Here is a 19,841-nt window from a genome sequence, read left to right as displayed (position 1 = left end):
AACAAGAAAGCCTGGAAGCTAACCTCATGCTGCTCCATTTAATTGTGATTTGACTCTTTTAGCCCAGTGATTTAAGATGATACGCTTTTGTTCCTCCAAATCTATCAGCTATAAATTACAGTCGATGCAAAGTAAAAAATAATTTTGTTTCGCAATACGGGGCCAATTTAATTTGGGGAAGACATTGCGATTGAGTCATGCTTTTGATGTGTAATTTCCAAATGACCAAAAACAATCCCTGGTTAATGTATTTTAGCTCAGCGGCTAACTGCTAATACGGTGAAATGGTTGTTCAGTGAGCGGATGTGCTTTATTCATCTCGCTCGTTAGTGGGAGCGAATCCAGATGAGACAATTACTGGCTGAACTCAAACGCACAGGCCCATTATGCCAAGTAGAGTGAACGAAAATGACTGAAAAGTAGGTACGTTAGAATGAGGCACGTGTGTTGGAATCGAGAGAGAGAAAAAAAGACAAGGGTAAAACTTCCAGTTTAGAATAATCATAATTAGTTCTAGCGTACAAAAGACTCTGTAGCCTAGAGCAATGCCGAGTCTGGTTATACAGTGTTTTGGCAACATCATCAATATGAATCTACACAGAGATTTGTTAATGGCTTAACGGCTTCTTAGCTACAGCGTTCCTGTGTACTGCACAGCAGAACAAATCCAAAACAAGCCTAATTTCACAGTAATGACTCGTTACCACACACTCACGTAATCAACATCCAATCTAGCTCAACTATGGCTATAAACTTGAATACATGACAATGACAGCAGCTGTCCATACTTGAAAATCCAGGGATGATCCAACCCTATGCCATAACACTTATCTGGAGTGATTTACCTCTTTTACAGTAAGCTACAAGTGTTTATTTTGTTACTTATCTCCTTTTTTTATGTGGTAATGCTATTGCCAAACAAACTTGGGCTGGTTAAAAGCGGTTGCTCCCTCGACTCCCATTGAGTTCTATGTCTTCCCTCAGCTACTGCAGGGTGTCTCCTGATGAACGGAGCCTGAGGCTGATCCTGGGTCAATTCCTGGGGCGCTGGTGGTGGTAGAGGGGTCACTGGAGCCGTATTTAGTCTGCAGGGAGCGGCCCACGTAGCTCCAGTACTCCCTCCGGATGGTGTCCTTCTCATGGGCCAGGAGATCACAGAGCTGGGGAGAGAGACAGAGGGTTAGGGATATAGCAGGATTAAAGGTGCAAGGGATGAGAGATGGACAAGAGATCTATTTAAAACAAAGCAGAAAGATTAAAGGAATAATTGATATTGTAATGCTATGTGGGGTGAAACCAGATAATGTTCACTTTAATGCAAAAAAGAAAAAAAAGAAAGCCAAATCAAAATGTTTCTTTTTGCATAGTCTTGCAACCCAAGGGATTGGAACTTTGGGCTGATTTGCTAACACTTGCTTGTTCGCAAATCAAATGATCTGGTCATGATTTCTATTCTATTACCACAGCTAACATTGCTATTGTAGAAGTACTGGTAGTCAAGTTGTTGGCTAGGGGCTACTCTACACACATTTTACACTTCTCACAGATGCACTAGCGTTGAAACAGTTAATAAAGAGGAAAACTAAGAGAATCTCATTTTCAACAACCAATTGAATGAAATCCATTCCTGCTGCATGCATTTCTGAGTAGCGGAGACTCAAATATGCATCAGAGCTCCTGTAGTGCCTTTTCTGACAGACAATGCCCATGTTGATGATTATAAGCATAGACACGTTTTAAATTTTGTGTTATTTTTTTACAGTTGAAAACAGCAGCTAATTTTTTTTATAAAACACTTCCCAAGAAACCTAATTAACTCCGACAGACAGCCAAGCATTTAGTTGCCAAAAATAGAGGCAACATACGATCTGTCACTCAAACTGCCAGGGAGATTGTCATTGGAGACTTGGAATAACATGCAAGAGATCCGGTGCGATAGGATAAAGTGTTTTCAAATCCGACTTGTTGAATAATTCCGACTGATTTTCCTTGTTGCTCAGCCTTGAACTCTTTGTGCGAGGGCTGCTCTACACTGATTGACTCTCAGTCAATGTTTTACACTCGAGGTATACAAAGGAAGGAGACGTCTCAGCTATGGTAGAAGACACAATTTCCATTCTCTGCACATTGTTGCCAAGTTCTTCAGCATCTACACCAGTTTCCCAGTGCATTCCTGGGGGATCTCCAAGATGAGATGTGTACATTTCTGTTTGTGCCCGAGCACTAGCACATTTGTTTCAACTCATCAAAGCTTGGTGTTTAGTTTAATCAAGTGTGTTACTGCTGGGCTAAAATTTAAAAAAATGTGCACTCCCTTTGCGTCCTCCAGGAAATGACTTTCAGCTGAGACTTTCAAAGTCTAAAGACTTTCAGCTGAGTGCACAATCCCACTTCTGCCACCATCTGTCTCTAAATGAGTTTAAAGTAGTATAATCCCAACTCTAGAGTAATACCAAATAAGATAGTGCCTATTTTCCCATACATCTGGTCCATGTGCTGAACTATCCTTTGAAGTAGGAGAAGTCCCCATGTTGAACTCTTCTTTTAAATCAGATAGGTCCCCATGCTGAATTATCCCTTTAAGTCAAGTAGGACGGACAATGTGCTAAACTAGGCCAGATAGGTCCCTAGTGCTGCTCACCTCCAGGGCCTTACTGAGGACTTCCTCCTGGTGTTCCAAGGTGTTCTCCAGGAAGTCCTCGTAGATGTCCACCAAGAAGCCCAACAAGTAGGGCGAGCAGTGGGTCTCCTTAAGCTCCAGGATCTGCTCCAGGAGACCCGGGTGGGATGACAGGCCCAGGTCCTGTAGAATCCTGGGGGTGGGGGAAAAGAGGGGTGTGAAAAGCTTTGACCAACTCTGCAAAAGCAGTATCCCTATCCAGAGCTCCTAAACCATGGGTCGGGAACCAGCTGGTCAAGCTGCATGTGGCTCGTCAACCTCCCCTTGCGCCTCCCTACAGTAGGCCTATGTTATCTGGCTATATGCTCCATGCCATAGGCTGTAGACTTGTTAATTTAGCTGACAATAAATGTTTAAGTCCAGTGCCATTATTTTATAGTAAGAAGAATAGAATTTAACTTAGCTGAATAAAATAGAACGTTTTTCTCCCATTATGGATCCGCATATGAAGTGCCAATGTTGAGCATAAAAGTAATTATTTGAAACAAGTCCTATATGCTATTTTTAGAGTTTTGGCAACTTTAGTTAAGAATGATATAAACCTTAGAACGTCTTAGAAATCAAAACATATGGGCTGAATGGTATGACTATAGGCTATTGATGATTTGAGAAAGTAGCAAAAAAAGCTTGCGCTCTGTTCCTTGCCTCAGGCTGCACAGCTCTTCTCTCATCAAGCGATCATATTTTCACCCGCCATCAGACTACTCTCAATTTAATCTTGTCTTTACTAATATGTAAAACATTTTTTTTTTTTTTAATCGATTTAGAAGAATGGGCCATTATTAAATGGGCAGGAATAGGGGCAGGGGAAATGCATGTCATTTGTACGCACTCGAATAGCGAAGGGAGGCCGTGCGCTTTCATGCGGGACCGTTTTGTAGGCTACCTCGGTTTTATAGCGGAGCATGTATGTGCTTTAGAAATAAATATAAGCACACTCATTTTACGCCACTGCCATCAACCACGGTTCGAGGTGCATTGTCTCGCTGCCAGACAGGTGATATTCAGCCCAAACTCTGTATACTATGGGCTCTCTAAACTTGTTCCTGCATCCACCTATTGCTTCATTTTGGAAACCAAACATAATCTGTTCGGTAACATTTTTTCGCAACTAAACATATTTCACTAAACAGTTGACAAGCCCGACTGTGCGCTCGCGAAAGGAATCAAGGAGAGAGGAGATGGAAACGCATGGTGGTGAGATTCTGTATATCTAAAGGTAATGTCACCCAGTTAATTTAAAATATAAAAACACTCCCTATTAGTGGGCTATTCAAAATCAAATTCACTAACTGTAGGCTAACTGTCAGCTGCCCTGCACAATCAGTGAGCCAACAGCATCGCCTAGGGCTTTACGTTCTCTCCCAGACTCATGGATAGACATGTTGGCGCATAGCATTAAGTCCACTATGTATAATAATACAGTTCAAAGGCGATTACTCGAATGTGTTAAATTTTGGAGTGTAGGCTAGACCAGTGGTTCCCAAACTTTTTATAGTCGCGTACCCCCTCTAGCACCAGGGTCGGCGCACTATCAAATGTTGTTTTTTGCCATCATTGTAAGCCTGCCACACACACACACACACACACACACACACACACACACACACACACACACACACACACACACACACACACACACACACACACGTATTAAACATAAGAATGAGTGTGAGTTTGTCACTTCCCACGAGCCGGGTTGTGACAAAGAGCTCTTATAGGACCTGGGCACAAATAATAATAATCAATAACTTTGCTCTTTATTTAACCATCTTACATATAAAACCTTATTTGTTCATCAAAAATTGTAACTCACCACAGGTTAATGCGAAGGGTGTGCTTGAAAGGATGCACATAACTCTGCAATGTTGGGTTGTATTGGAGAGTCTCAGTCTTAAAAATAATTTTCCACACTAATGTGCCTGTATTTAGGTTTCATGCTAGCGAGGGCCGAGAATCCACACTGACATAGGTACGTGGTTGCAAAGGGCATCAGTGTTTAAACAGCGCGATTTGCCAAGGCCAGAAACTCTTGAGCGCAGCCCAATCCAGAAATCTGGCAGTGGCTTCTGATTAAATTACATTTTTACAGAACCGCTTGTTGCAATTTCGATGAGACTCTCTTGTTCAGATATCGGTAAGTGGACTGGAGGCAGGTCCTTGTTAATGTAGGCAGAGAAGTGCTCCAACTTCTTAAATCAATGCCTCAATTTTGTCCCGCACATTGAATATAGTTGCAGAGTCCCTGTAATACTAGATTCAGATCATTCAGGTGAGAAAAAACGTCACCCAGATAGGCCAGTCGTGTGAGAAACTCGTCATCATGCAAGTGGTCAGACAAGTGAAAATGATGGTCAGTAAAGAAAACTTTAAGCTCACCTCTCAATTTAAAAAAAAGTCTATACTTTGCCCCTTGATAACCAGCGCACCATATCGTTGCATAGTGCAGAAAATACACGAGTTCAGGGGCCTTGCTTTAACAAAGTTTACAGTGAAAATGGTTGTGTCAAAAACATCTTTCAAGCTGTCATGCATTCCCTTGGCAGCATAAATGTAACGGACATATATATACCAGGAGCTGTGCCAGGCCCGCCACGTCCGTTGACTCATCCAGCTGTAACGCATACAATTCACTGGCTTGTATGCGAAGCAGTAATTGTTTCAAAACATCTCCTGGCCATGTCACTGATGCGTTGTGAAACAGTGTTGTTTGATGAAGGCATTGTCTGTAGTTTTTTGGGCCTTTTCCCCCAGCCATATCTGTGGCAGCAGGAAGAATGAAGTCCTCCACAATAGTATTGGGCTTGCCAGTCCTAGCCACGGTAGCTCACCATATAAGACGCTTCTAGCCCCTTCTTATTCAATGGTCTCTGTTGCTTTTATACAGTGGGGGGAAAAAGTATTTGATCCCCTGCTGATTTTGTACGTTTGCCCACTTACAAAGAAATGATCAGTCTATAATTGTAATGGTAGGTTTATATGAACAGTGAGAGACAGAATAACAACAACAAAAATCAAGAAAAACACATGTCAAAAATGTTATAAATTGATTTGCATTTTAATGAGGGGAAATAAGTATTTGACCCCTCTGCAAAACATGACTTAGTACTTGGTGGCAAAACCCTTGTTGGCAATCAGAGGTCAGACGTTTCTTGTAGTTGGCCACCAGGTTTGCATACATCTCAGGAGGGATTTTGTCCCACTCCTCTTTGCAGATCTTCAAGTCATTAAGGTTTCGAGGCTGACGTTTGGCAACTCGAACCTTCAGCTCCCTCCACAGATTTTCTATGGGATTAAGGTCTGGAGACTGGCTAGGCCACTCCAGGACCTTAATGTGCTTCTTCTTGAGCCACTCCTTTGTTGCCTTGGCTGTGTGTTTGTCATTGTCATGCTGGAATACCCATCCACAACCCATTTTCAATGCCCTGGCTGAGGGAAGGAGGTTCTCACCCAAGATTTGACAGCACATGGCCCCGTCAAATGATGCGGTGAAGTTGTCCTGTCCCCTTAGCAGAAAAACACCCCCAAAGCATAATGTTTCCACCTCCATGTTTGACGGTGGGGATGGTGTTCTTGGGGTCATAGGCAGCATTCCTCCTCCTCCAAACACGGCGAGTTGAGTTCATGCCAAAGAGCTCCATTTTGGTCTCATCTGACCACAACACTTTCACCCAGTTGTCCTCTGAATCATACAGATGTTCATTGGCAAACTTCAGACGGGCATGTATATGAATTCTTGAGCAGGTGGACCTTGCGGGCGCTGCAGGATTTCAGTCCTTGACGGCGTAGTGTGTTACCAATTGTTTTCTTGGTGACTATGGTCCCAGCTGCCTTGAGATCATTGACAAGATCCTTCCGTGTAGTTCTGGGCTGATTCCTCACCGTTCTCATGATCATTGCAACTCCACGAGGTGAGATCTTGCATGGAGCCCCAGGCCGAGGGATATTGACAGTTCTTTTGTGTTTCTTCCATTTGCGAATAATCGCACCAAATGTTGTCACCTTCTCACCAAGCTGCTTGGCGATGGTCTTGTTGCCCATTCCAGCCTTGTGTAGGTCTACGCTCTTGGCCATGGTGGGGAGTTTGGAATCTGATTGATTGATTGCTTCTGTGGACAGGTGTCTTTTATACAGGTAACAAACTGAGATTAGGAGCACTCCCTTTAAGAGTGTGCTCCTAATCTCAACTCGTTACCTGTACCTGGGAGCCAGAAATCTTTCTGATTGAGAGGGGGTCAAATACTTATTTCCCTCATTAAAATGCAAATCAATTTATAACATTTTTGACATGCGTTTTTCTCGATATTTTTGTTGTTATTCTGTCTCTCACTGTTCAAATAAACCTAACATTAAAATTATAGACTGATCATTTCTTTGTCAGTGGGCAAACATACAAAATCAGCAGGGGATCAAATACCTTTTTCCCCCACTTTACATGTCGTACTACTCAAAATTCGTCTTAATTCTCGCTCAAAAAACTACCGTGGCTTATTTTTCAAACTGGCATGTTTTGTTTCTAAATGTCTGCGCAAGAGTGAAGGTTTCATCGAGTTGTGAGATAGTGTGTTATGTGCAAAAGTACTGAGGAAAGGCACTACTCCCAATATAAGTGAACCCCAAATCAATGTAGTGATCATATTTGCGCCTCTTCGATGGTCCAACGTCAAGTTTTTTTGTTCGGTGCTTTCCCGGGTCAGTTGGCAGTAGCTCTTCGGCTGCATCAGATTCACAACTGTCAGTGTTCATGCTAGCTGGGCTAACAACAAATGTAGAATTACTGATGCTAGCATTGGATGTGCTCGTTGAAGCAGAACAACTTGTGTCATCTACAGGTGCATGTGTAGTACTGCTGGTAGTAGCAGTACTACCAGTAGAGCTGGTATGTGTCTCTATGGATGCAGGCCTTACTTTTTTTAACCATTTATCAATTTTTCAAGCAAACGGAATGAGCAGCAGCTAAGTTTGGCTACATACGGACCGTTAGTGAAATTCTAGCGAGAGAGTAATGGTTAATGTGATTGGATGTTAATTATTTGACTAGGCTACCTGTATTTGACATTGTGTTATTTTGCTTAACACTAGATGGTTTCATTTTATTTTTGGCAGTGAAACGAGGCTACTCAGGCGAGGAAAAATCTCACCCAAATGTATAGCCCCGTCGGAAAATATAAATGGACTGTTTGAGATGTATTTTTGTTTTAAATGTGAATCACATTTTTATTTGGCGTACCCCCGACGGCACTGCGCGTAACCCAGTTTGGGAATACCTGGGCTAGACCAATTCTAGCCCAAAGACATCTTAAATCCGTTTTGCTTGATGTTTTCTCCCATGCATAATATGCATTCGGCTGTGTATTGTATAAAAGCACAATCATAATTTGAATTCAGGTTTTTCTTTTGGCCTGGGCTCATTTGCCTATACATAAGCTCGAATATGTATATGGGTGTTTTGAATGAATCATCACCTTAGAAAGCACCGTCCATTTCGTTGTGTTAGGCTTTGAAACAACATCCACAACAACAACCATGTTTGACACTGTTTCAACTTCTTTCTTCAAATTGATCATCACAATGATGTGATTTTTTTTTTTTTAAGTACTATAGGCTTACTACTGCTTTGATGATAAGTGTTTGATGCGATTTCCGATTGCATTTGCATTGATGTCAGAGTGGTTAGGGGAACAAGTCAATTAGCGACCTGATGTTAGTTAGCAAGTTGTGGATTTTTACTGTGGTCATGACTCATGATGTGGGCAGTAATACGTCACTGCAACAGCCCCATCTGAGATGGGCAACGTTACAATATCCAGGACAATACATGTTAAAACCTTATCTTTCTTTTCATTTTTCTGTTTTTGAAATGTACAAAACATAACCTGTTGCAGGTTAAGTTTCTGTTGCTGAAAGTGTCGCAGACTAGGCTTTTCAATGGGCTAATTTCTAAAAGTTAAGAAAAAACACTTTAGTTAGCAGTATAATAAATATTGATTACAATCAATCCGTTTGTATTACAATACATGTATCTGTGTATCATTATAGAATTTCTTGTGGGGCTTGATATGGGCCTTTCAATTAATCACCGCAGCATTTTTTCTCAAAGTAGCTATCAGCAAAGTCAGTGCTAGTGGGTTGGTGGGGGGAGTCAAGCCTTCACTTAAGTCTTTTTTTTGGAGGGGGGTGCAGTGGGATTATTTAAAATACACTTTGAAGAGGTAGGGTTTCAGACTTTTTTGGAAGATGGTCCTAGATTCAGGGGGAAGCTGGTTCCACTATTGGAGTGTCAGGACAGCGAAGAGCTTCGACTGTGCTGAGCGGGAAGGCCAAGAGACCCAAGGTGGCAGAACGGAGTACTCGGTAGGGATCGACATTGGTAACTGGGATCACTTCACATAGGCCTATGCACAATTCACTACATAGGCATCTCGGTCACAGACAAAGTATGTTAACAATTCAGTGGCATGACAGAAAATTCTCTCTTCTGTCCTAGAGCCTAAGCTATTTTCCTATCCAGTCCCAATCCCACTGAAACCCCAAATCCTGACTTTTGTCTTGCATGAAAATTCCTAACTTTCTTCTGTAATCCATAGGTTACATTATCAAAGCACATCTCTCGCCGATGCATGTCGAAATAGAGGTCTAACATTTCTCCCACTTCTCGTACTTGCTGCCCATATGAGAGCTTCGGTAGAGAATGTGTGATCAACATACGGTACGAGCGTAGATATGGATATTTTTTTCAACAGAGTTGGTCCCAGTTAAGATACCTTGATATTTAAACTACTTCCATTCGTCATCTGACCGTTATTCAAGAACTGATCTGCTATCTGTATAAACATCTCGATTTAGCCAAAATATAGGAGATATTCTGTCATTCGTTGAACGAGGTTATCTATCAAGCTTAGAAACTTTGGTCATTTGACTTTTGTTTGACTGCCGTTAAAGTATGTATGATTCAACAACGCTGTGTCGAGATGGCTTACTGCTGAAATGCCTTGAATTGAGGAACATGATAACGCTCTGAATTTATGAACCGTCTGTTTGGCAATTCACATCATTGCTGATTAAACAGTTACTCTATCATTACTAAATATCAGTTTAATTTGCTATGAAATCTTCACATAGTGGCGCAGCCAAGCCAACAAGGTGGCGCAGCACCCATCTATTTGGGGAGAACCCTGGCATAGTGGCCATATCTTGGTTTTAAACACTTTAAATGGGCACTTCCGATTTTTTGCAATATTTCCAGGTATTGAAACTTGGTAGATTTTGGAGAAAATAATCATCCCTATTACACAGGTTGGGGTGTAGGTTTTGAGCATAGCCTGAAGGTAGGAAGGGGCAGTTCCTCTTGCTGCGCCATAGGCAAGTACCATGATGTTGTAGTGGATGCGAGCGTCAACTGGAAGCCATTGGAGTGTGCGTTCTGGATCAGTTGCAGGGGTTTGATCGCACAAGCGGGGTGCCCAGCCAACAGCCAGTTGCAGTAGTCCAGACGGGAGATGACAAGTGCCTGGATTAGGACCTGCGCCACTTCCTGTGTGAAGTAGGGTCATACTCCACGGATGTTGTGTAGAGCATGAACCTGCAGGAGCGAGTCCTTGCTTTGAGATTTGCAGAGAATGACAGGGTGTTGTCCAGGCTGTTATCACTCCTGTAGCATATTTACTGTATGTTCACGAGATTGATTCTCTACACCTTCACCAGATAGCCGCTGTGTCCACTGCTCTGTGAACCTGAACGTCACATTTCATGATAATTTGATCTGACTGCTATCCGTGGTGCTGAATATCAGATATTGCCGCTATTGGCTTGAAAAGGCTCAAATTTCTAGTGCGGCTCTCTCAACACTTTTTTTTGTGTGGAGAAAAAAAAGGCTCTTCCAATCAAAGGTTGCAGCCCCCTGTCCTAAACTAAAAAAACATGGTGACTTCTGCCATCTGCTGGTGGAGGATAGAAACTGCAAGGCAAGTGTGTTATTACCCATAACGTTGTACTCAGAAAGTAAGTAGGATTTAATTCCCTACTGAATGAATCCTATGACGCTTACCCTTTTAAATAGTTCCACACACTTTCGTTGTGGGGAGCCTTCTTAATCTGTTTGAGACTGTACCTTAAAAAAGACAAAGGAGAACACATTTATCACATATTTGTTTGATATAGCACACTGGAAATCTTTGCCCAATCCAGAAACAAGACCTACCCCATTTTCAAAAACAATCCCTTACCCACGGATATCCAAAAGGGTTTGATAGGTTTAATGTCGGTTAAACTCCTACCAAGCCTATCAGAGGGCAAGGTGGAGTTATAACCATGCTGCGCATACCCATCTCATCCTTTCAGATATATGGAGCGGGTAGGGGCTTGGAGGATGAAGTGCCAAGTGGGTAGCGGCTAGGAGGTTGTTTCTGGACCAAGCCTTTCCCATTTTCAGTTTCTGGGGCAGTTTGTGGGGCTGACATGAGATACGGCTTGTAAGGAGAGCAGGTACGTACTGCACTTCTCTGTTGAGTATGGCTGGGTCTGAGTAGCCCGTCGTGTGGGAGATGATGTAGTGCCTCTGGTTCCATGCAGAGTTGTTCCTCACATCTTCCTCCAATAACTGCTCCACATACTCCAGCTCACTGTCCCAGAGCTTGTACTCCTAGAAAATAAGACACTTTAGTACTGACACACACAAACTAACTTAGTACAGGCACACTGTCCCACAGCTTGTACTTCTGGAGTACACTTATTTAGTACTGACAGAAACACATCATTGTCCTTGCTATTGTGTATTCCAATGGCATGTGTCCATTCAGATTTGTGATTAATATTCACTGCACATAAAGGATTTTCTTGTTCAGATATCACCATTCATTCTGACATCCTATTTTTGATCCACCCGCTACTAGATACTTTCCAAGACAATACATCGATTCAATCACACAACTGTATTAAAATAAAACTGCACAGTCATATAATCAATGCAGCCCATTTCAGAGAGCTATAGAGTCTATTCGGTGGCAGAATTCAAATGGGACTTCATTTACACAGACCTGCAAAAATAAATTGGTAATCAACGTCGTTTGGTTTCATGCATCAAACCAGTTGCCGTGATAAGTTGTTGTTGTGTACTCTCCTCAAACAATAGCATGGTATTTTTTCACTGTAATAGCTACTTTAAATTGGACAGTGCAGTTAGATTAACAATAAGTTAAGCTTTCTGCCCATATAAGACATGTCTGTGTCCTGGAAAGTTTGCTGTTACTTACAACATCCTGCTAATCACATTAGCGCACGTTAGCTCAACCGTCCCGGTATAGGGACACCGATACCGTAGAGGTTAAGAACAAATTCTTATTTACAATGACGGCTTAACCAGAGACACTCTGCACAACAACACTTCTTGCTCAAGAAGCACCGTCAATACCATTGACCCAGAAAAGCCAAGGTGCAAGCAAAGGTTCAGCTAGGTCCAGGACAACGATTTTAAGTCTCAGGGCAGGAGATGTCACTTGCACGATGGTCGCTACTAGCACACACACACAGAAAACTAGCTAACAATTCACCATCGGTTACAAACGCAGCCTGGTTGTTGAGGCTCATACCTTGATGACCCACTGTCTGTGCTGCCAGGCATGGTAGTTCTTAGCGTCCTGACTTAGGATCTCTGCAATGAACTCCAGTTCCTCCGAGGGGTCGTTCAGCCACTCCACCACCATTCGTCTATGGTGCCTAGGATATGGAGCAGACGGTTAAGTCTTTGTAGAACCGAAGAAGAAAAATAAGAACTTTATTGTCCAACTTGCAGAGAACGGAAATGTGTCTTTATGCTCACAACCCAATGTTGGAGACAAAAGAGGCCGATGTTGTCATCCAGTCACATTTGATAATTTCTTTAAAAAGTAAAATACACAATATTTTACATAAATTAGGTTCTTAAAGGACCATAGAGTTTAGTCTGCTTCATCGAAAATCAACTATGGTCGTGACACTGGATTGGCAGAGCTCACCAGACTTGGTAGTTTTTGGGCTGGTCCTCGATGATGGCTGTGATATACCTCATCTCCGCTCTCAGGTCCTTCTCCAGGGCCTGCAGTAACACTCGCCGGTAGTGCCTTCACATACACAAAATGGAGAGAGGAAAAGTTCACCCTTTCTGAATGATCTTGCACATTTCCTTTTCGAAGGAGGGGAAAATAAGAAAAAAAAGTATTGGTTTTCTACTGTTATGTTCATAAATCATAATAACACCTGCTTACCATACAGTGTAATTTGCAGCATTCAGTTCAATGGCTTCAGCTGTCAGCAAGAGTGCCCGGTCACTTTTTTCATCATTCTTCAGTAACGCTCGGAAATAGTCATACACGTCTGTGACTATTTGAGACAAATGTAACATGTTTGGTTACGTGTGAAATGTAGAGTGAAATAATTTTTCATGAATCATAAATCTACTTAAAGTGACTTCAGAATAACAGTTGAAGTCTACATAAACGAGTTTTAATGACTCCAACTGAAGTGTTTCAAACACTCCACAAATTTCTTGTTAACAAACTATAGTTTTGGCAAGTCGGTTAGGACATCTACTTCGTGCATGACAAGTCATTTTTCCAACAATTGTTTACAGACAGATTATTTCACTGTATCACAATTCGTGGGTCAGAAGTTTACATACACTAAGTTGAGTTTGCCGTTAAACAGCCTGAAATTGCAGAAAATTATGTCATGGCTTTAGAAGCTTCTGATAGGCTAATTGACATCATTTGAGTCAATTGGAGGTGTACCTGTGGATGTATTTCAAGGCCTACCTTCAAACTCAGTGCCTCTGCTTGACATCATGGGAAAATCAAAAGTAATCAGCCAAGACCTCAGAAAAAAAATAGTAGCCCTCCACAAGTCTGGTTCATCCTTGGGAGCAATTTCCAAACGCCTGAAGGTACCACGTTAATCTGTACAAACAATAGTATGCAAGTATAAACGCCACGGGACCGCGCAGCCGTCATACCACTCAGGAAGGAGACGCGTTCTGTTTCCAAGAGATTAACTTACTTTGGTGCGAAAAGTGCAAATCAATCCCAGAACAGCAGCAAAGGACCTTGTGAAGATGCTGGAGGAAACAGGTACAAACGTATCTATATCCACAGTAAAACGAGTCCTATATCGACATAACCTGAAAGGCCGCTCAGCAAGGAAGAAGCCACTGCTCCAAAACCACCATAAAAAAGCATGAATACGGTTTGCAACTGCACATGGGGTCAAATATCAGACTTTTTGGAGAAATGTCCTCTGGTCTGATGAAACAAAAATAGAAATGTTTAGCCATAATGACCATTGTTATGTTTGGAGGGAAAAGGGGGACGCTTGAAAGCTGAAGAACACCATCCCAACCGTGAAGCACAGGGGTGGCAGCATCATGTTGTGGGGGTGCTTTGCTGCAGGAAGGACTGGTGCACTTCACAAAATGGATGGCATCAAGAGGGGAAAAAATGATGTGGATATATTGAAGCAACATTTCAAGACATCGGTCAGGAAGTTAAAGCTTGATCGCAAATGGATCTACCAAATGGACAATGACCCCAAGCATAGTTCCAAAGTTGTGGCAAAATGCCTTAAGGGCAACAAAGTCAAGGTATTGGAGTGGCCATCACATAGCCCTGACCTCAATCCTACAGAAAATGTGTGGGCAGAACTGAAATAGCATGTGCGAGCAAAGAGGCCTACAAACCTGACTCAGTTACACCAGCTCTGTCAGGAGGAATGGGCCAAAATTCACAAAACGTATTGTGGGAAGCTTGTGGAAGGCTACCCAAAATGTTTGACCCAAGTTAAACAATTTAAAGGCAATGCTACCAAATACTAATTGAGTGCATGTAAACTTCTGACCTACTGGGAATGTGATTAAAGAAATAAAAGCTGAAATAAATCAATCACTCTATTCTGACATTTGACATTCTTAAAATAAAGTGATCCTAACTGACCTAAAACAAGGAATTTTTACTAGGATTAAATGTCAGGGATTGTGAAAAACTTAGTTTAAATGTATTTGGCTAAGATGTATGTAAACTTCTGACTTCAACTGTATTTGGTAGGCTAAATGCATGACATTGACAACATAAAACAATATGGATGTCTGGTTTTAAATGATATGCCAAGTTTAATTTCTTACACTTGTCAGAGTAGGCAATCTTCACAACAGGATTGGGACCATCATCTTGAGGAACAGGCTCTAAATCAGCCCATTCTTTCCTGTCTCTGTAGATGAGGGCGAGAGAGGGAAGGTGAAGATAGACAGTGAATGGGGTAACTGTTCAGTCTCGGCCAATGCGCCTACCTCAATTGACGTGAATTTCAGGTATCACTTTTAAATAAATTAAACATAGAAAACAATAATACCTAGCTAATTGTAAGCTTACTATGAAGTATAGATCAAGGCGAGCAATAGCTAACGTTAATTAGCGAACTAACTCACACCGGCTAGGGATGTGGTGGTGGGGAATTGACGTATTGCTACACAGAGAAGAATCTTTGACTTCACAGACTCGTCATACTCGTCTCAGATACTGGTTCAGCTAGCTACGCTACTTAACGCTAGCCTAACTAGCTAGCTTAGCCTACCTGTAAAACACATAACGGAACGGGTCTTCATAGCCAATCTCCTCTTCGACCTCTTCCTCGCTCCTCTCCTCCTGAAATTCTGAGGATACATTTGAAGTTTCTTCAATACCTGACATTCTGTAATAAACTGGTATTTCGGTTGCAAGCGGAATAAGAGCTGCCTTATTTGTAAGGTCGGACGTCTGTGCTATTGCACTCATGGACGTCATTTCCTGTTTTGTGCAACTCTGTTAATCGTTTTACAAGGAGCAGTGTACTGGAGCACGTATGGTCCGCGTAGGGGTTGATAAAAATATAAAGGAACGTTTTTAAAACGTGTTTATGTCCGCAATCTGTCACCTCATTCTCGAAAAAAAAATAGTCCTAAAAATTGATGAATATGTGTGTGTTTCGTTAGTATGCACACAGGTTTACCAACGAGAGTATTACATTTGGCACGAACATGTATTTTATTCCCTACACTGGATTCATTGTTTTGGATCTTTAGAGAGATTCGTACACCGTTTTGAGTTTAAGAATTTTAGCAAGAATTTATCCTATAAATGCCAAAAACCGAGTAAAAGCCAGTTTCAGGTTGGGAAATTCGACGGATATTCGCGCTTTCAAACCTCAATTGCTTTCAAACCACTTGAGCCACAGACTCCAAATAAGTGTCATGATGTTGGAAGAATGTTGCGCAACATTGCACCGGTCTGATTTTCACGATTTGGACATTAATTAATTTTCAAAAGGTAATAAACGTGGAAATGTGAGCAGCATTTTGTATGCCTAGTTGAATTAGTTAGGGAGCTTAAACTAAGTAGAAACATTTTTTTACATTCGAATTTTAATAGTTCCTTGGTCATGTGACCTACTGACTTCAAACAAGGTTCAGAATGTACACTCAGTGGGCCTACACATTGCACATCCTTTAGTTTATCCGTTTTCATCTTACACGTTTTTACAATAATTTTTCAAATTTCTCATTTCAATAGCTCCTTGGTCATGTGACCTACTGGACTCAAACAAGGTTCAGAATGTCGACTGACTACCCTTCTATAGCGCACACCCTTTTGTTCGTCCATTTTCATCCCACACGATATAACATACATTTTCAATGTTTCTAATTTAATAGCTCCTTGGTAATTTGACCTACTGACCTCAAACAAGGTTCAGAATGTACACTCAGTGGGCCTACACATTGCACACCCTTTAGTTTGTCCATTTTCATCCCACACGATTTTACATGAATTTTGTAAACTTTAGAATTTCAATAGCTCCTTGGTCATGTGACCTACTGACCTCAAACTACTTTCAGAATGTCCACGGAATGGCGAAGACAATGTGTCCAGTGAGGTAACGAGAGGGGCCCAAGCCCTGGAAAGGGGCCCAAGCCTTGGAAAGCGTTGCAGTTCCGGCGGCGTCCGGTGACCTCTCACTGGCCCTTGAAAATCCGGGGGAGGGTGTAAATCTCAAGCCGGGCCGTACCCATATCCGCAGCAAGTCTCCAAGGTGAACAGGCTCTCGGATGTTATAACAATGTAGGTAAGGGAAGTTGGCAAGTCAGATCCGGAACTTTGGGATGAGGATTGGCTCTAAGGGCTGGGTTGGGGTGCAAAGGTCAGGATGCGAAGTGGGGCTGGGCTCAAGCTGCAGCTGGGGGAGCAGTCGCCACCGTTGGAAGTTCGTTGTGCGGCCCATCTCACGGTCTCTCGTGCGTGGTCTCGCAATGAGCTGCGTGCCAGTGTTTGTCCAAGTCGTGTCTGGCGGGCCGGTGGAGGGTTGGGTCCGGCGGTTGGCGGCCGCAACTCTGGACGCGCACCAGGCCCTTCTTGCGGATCTCCCCAGCTATGGCGCTCGCCCGCCCTGTTTGCGCGGGGTCACTTTGGACGGCACCTACAGCTGACTTCGAACTGGTAGGATCAGGGGAATCCGACTGTTTAATTAAAACAAAGCATCGTGAAGCCCCAATGTGGGTGTTGACGCGATGTGATTTCTGCCCATTGCTTTGAATGTCAAAGTGAAAAAATTAAATGAAGCGCGGGTAAACTGCAGGAGAAACTATGACCTTAAGGAGTCCTTTGCCCAGGACATTGGTGATCCATGCTTCGCGAATTAGTGCAAAGTCGAATACGGGCGACTGCTTGCAGGTGGCCCTAACATAGCAACAAACTGGAGCAAAAGGTGCCTTCAGGTCGAACGAAACCCTGGTCCGGCTGAGAGTGACTACCTCGAATAGGTTAAGACAGGGGAGGTAAGGAAAGACAGCAAAGTCAGATCCATAACTTTGGGATAAATAGTACCATAGCCCTTGGAGGGCTCTTCCTACCCCTACTCTGTGTGTCACCTGTTTGAGGGAGTCTCTCCAACAGCTAGGAGGCAAACTGTTTCTAGTACACAGGGTGTAAGGGAGATAACGAGGTAGCCCTCTAGCAGGACTCCGATCCTTGTCATCTGTTTTCAGGTGTCGCTAATGATGCAATCCAAACGGGAGTTACCTGCAGATGGTGACGGCTGTTGATCATTTACGGATGGCAGCAGTCGATCCTGGAATATGGTGCTTTCGGTCAAGCATGAAAATGTGTGTGCGGTTCCACCAGACTCAATGATTTGCTGCGGGGCTCTTGTAAATGAATCCTGACCTTGACAGGAAGGCAATCTGAGAATGATGGCTTGAACACATCCCTGGCTTTAGCTGGGAGGGGGGAGTTAAGTCCTGGGAGACAGCTGATGAAAGTGTAGTACTGGCATCAGTCTGATCACAGAGCGGCTGTGGTGAAACGTTTAAACACGCGTCCCCGTATACTTAGCTAACTCTAAACCACAAAGGTTTGAATCAAATGCTGGCTTTGGCTGGACCCGCTAACAGTGGAGCACTAAGTGGAGATGGAATGTGCTTAACGGTTATGGATACTGCCAGGTCTCAGGTCTGCCTGGATGTGGGACTCTACACATTCTATGTGGGGGCTCTCCTCCACGCTCCTTGGAGCATGTAGTGGAGATGGCATGTGCCTTACCATTAGCTGACACTACCAGGCCTCAGGCTTGCCTTAGTGCGGGACACCACACATTGTAGGTGGGGAGGTCTCCTCTATGCTCACTGGACTCGAGGCGGAGACTTAACCCATTGAACCCGCAGTGATAGGGAATTGCATGGATCTGGCTCATGCCCTATGAAGTGAAGAGAGGTATCTCCAGCTTGTCTGGGGAGGGAGGCCTATATCTGATGTGGGTAGTACCATCCACACCTATTGATTTGCTGCGTACCTCAGAAAACGGACGGAAGAAGCCTAGGTTCCCACTGGGCACGGATCACTGAATGTCAACTTCATGAAATTCAAAGGAGCGTACCCATCTGTAGTAATCCTGCTCAGTACGAGAGGAACCGCAGGTTCAGACATTTGGTGTATGTGCTTGGCTGAGGAGCCAATGGTGCGAAGCTACCACCTGTGGAATAGCCCTAAACGTAACGATACTGTAGCGCTGCGGATCTTCAGTTGGCCCGGCATAGCCTGCTTCTTTTGGCAGGTGACTAGAGCCGTTCATGACGGGGTTGGGGTGCAGCCGGATGAGTTGCCGCCCCTCCTGATGCGCACCGCATGTTTGTGGGGAACCTGGTGCTAATTCACTCGTAGACGGGTGAATGGGTCAAGGTTGAGGGTCAAGGTTTCGTACGTAAGAGCAGCTCTCACACTGCGAATAATTGAAAGTCAGCCGTCGATCCAAGTTTTTGGTCGGGGACGGACTGCGTCTTCCTCCACCACCATCCTTCTTTACTAACGGGTTACCAGGTGCACGCAGAAGGGCCAGAGGCCAGACACAGAGTGTGAGAGCTCAGGCAGGCGGATAGAAGGCGTAAGACATTGACATTGGGCTCTGGATAGGTAAGGGACTAGGTAGTGGACGCCCATCCGCCCGGGCCCGTTCTCTGGTGGGACTTTGAGTCAGGTTGGGACTCGCTGTGGAAGTTAAAGGATTACCAGGTGCACGAGGAGGCCTCCCCCAAGGCGGGGGGCACTCAGTCTGAGCAGGGGCGGCCGGACTGGGGGGCTTGGGGCAGCACTCAGGCTGTGGAGGTTGGAGTAGGGACTTAGTCTCCGAGCAGAAAAAAAGTGGGCAGGTCACCAGGTGCAGAATCTGTTTTGGGTTACCAGGTGCATATGGTTCCTGATAGCGGGACTATAGATGTTTTAGTAATTCCAGGGAGTAAGCTATACTAAGGCGAAGGGAGAGGGGTGTTGACTGGGTAGGTGCGGAGGCCTGGAGGTCTGTAGTTCCAGGGAGTAAGCTATACTCTCAGGCCCAGGGAAAGGGCAGGCAGGCGGGCAGTCAGTCAGAGATCACTGGGGGCCTGCCTGCCTGGAGGCCAGGAAGCCCCCAGGAAGAAGGCCCAAGTGAATAGGTATGAGAGTGACACTATCCTTCCGGGGGCCAGAGCAGGCAAATTAATGTAAAATGAAAATGGACAGACGAAAGGGTGTGCAATGTGTAGGTCCACTGAGTGTACATTCTGAACCTTGTTTGAGGTCAATAGGTCACATGACCAAGGACCTACTGAAATTCTAAAGTTTACACAATTTATGTAAAA

At 43.6% G+C, this 19,841-nt stretch overlaps 1 protein-coding gene across 1 annotated transcript; it reads right to left on the bottom strand.

The window, feature by feature from the left end:
* Positions 1-485: 485 nt before the first annotated feature.
* LOC106611536 (protein farnesyltransferase/geranylgeranyltransferase type-1 subunit alpha) lies at positions 486-15,507 on the bottom strand. Its single transcript, XM_014211829.3, has 9 exons — positions 15,275-15,507; positions 14,826-14,911; positions 12,922-13,036; positions 12,673-12,777; positions 12,268-12,394; positions 11,173-11,321; positions 10,728-10,790; positions 2,642-2,813; positions 486-1,160 (listed from the first exon to the last, which is right to left on the bottom strand). Exons 1-9 carry the CDS (start codon positions 15,481-15,483, stop codon positions 981-983), a joined length of 1,206 nt encoding a protein of 401 aa, XP_014067304.1. The 5' UTR covers positions 15,484-15,507; the 3' UTR covers positions 486-980.
* Between the last annotated feature and the right edge of the window lie 4,334 nt (positions 15,508-19,841).

This window comes from Salmo salar, chromosome 09 (genome assembly GCF_965601325.2).
Source record: "Salmo salar chromosome 09, fSalSal1, whole genome shotgun sequence".
In the NCBI taxonomy this organism is placed as follows: Eukaryota; Metazoa; Chordata; class Actinopteri; order Salmoniformes; family Salmonidae; genus Salmo; species Salmo salar.
Note: the sequence above shows the minus strand (reverse complement) of the source record. Positions and strands in the feature narration are given on the sequence as shown.

Coding starts and splice junctions, on each gene's coding strand:
- LOC106611536 (XM_014211829.3), bottom strand. CDS start 15,483: ATGACGTCCATGAGTGCAATAGCACAGACGTCCGACCTTACAAATAAG. Junction 2,814..10,727: donor GTGTGGAACTATTTAAAAGG/GTAAGCGTCATA, acceptor CCCCACCCCCAG/GATTCTACAGGACCTGGGCC. Junction 1,161..2,641: donor TCCTCAGTAAGGCCCTGGAG/GTGAGCAGCACT, acceptor CTCTCTCCCCAG/CTCTGTGATCTCCTGGCCCA.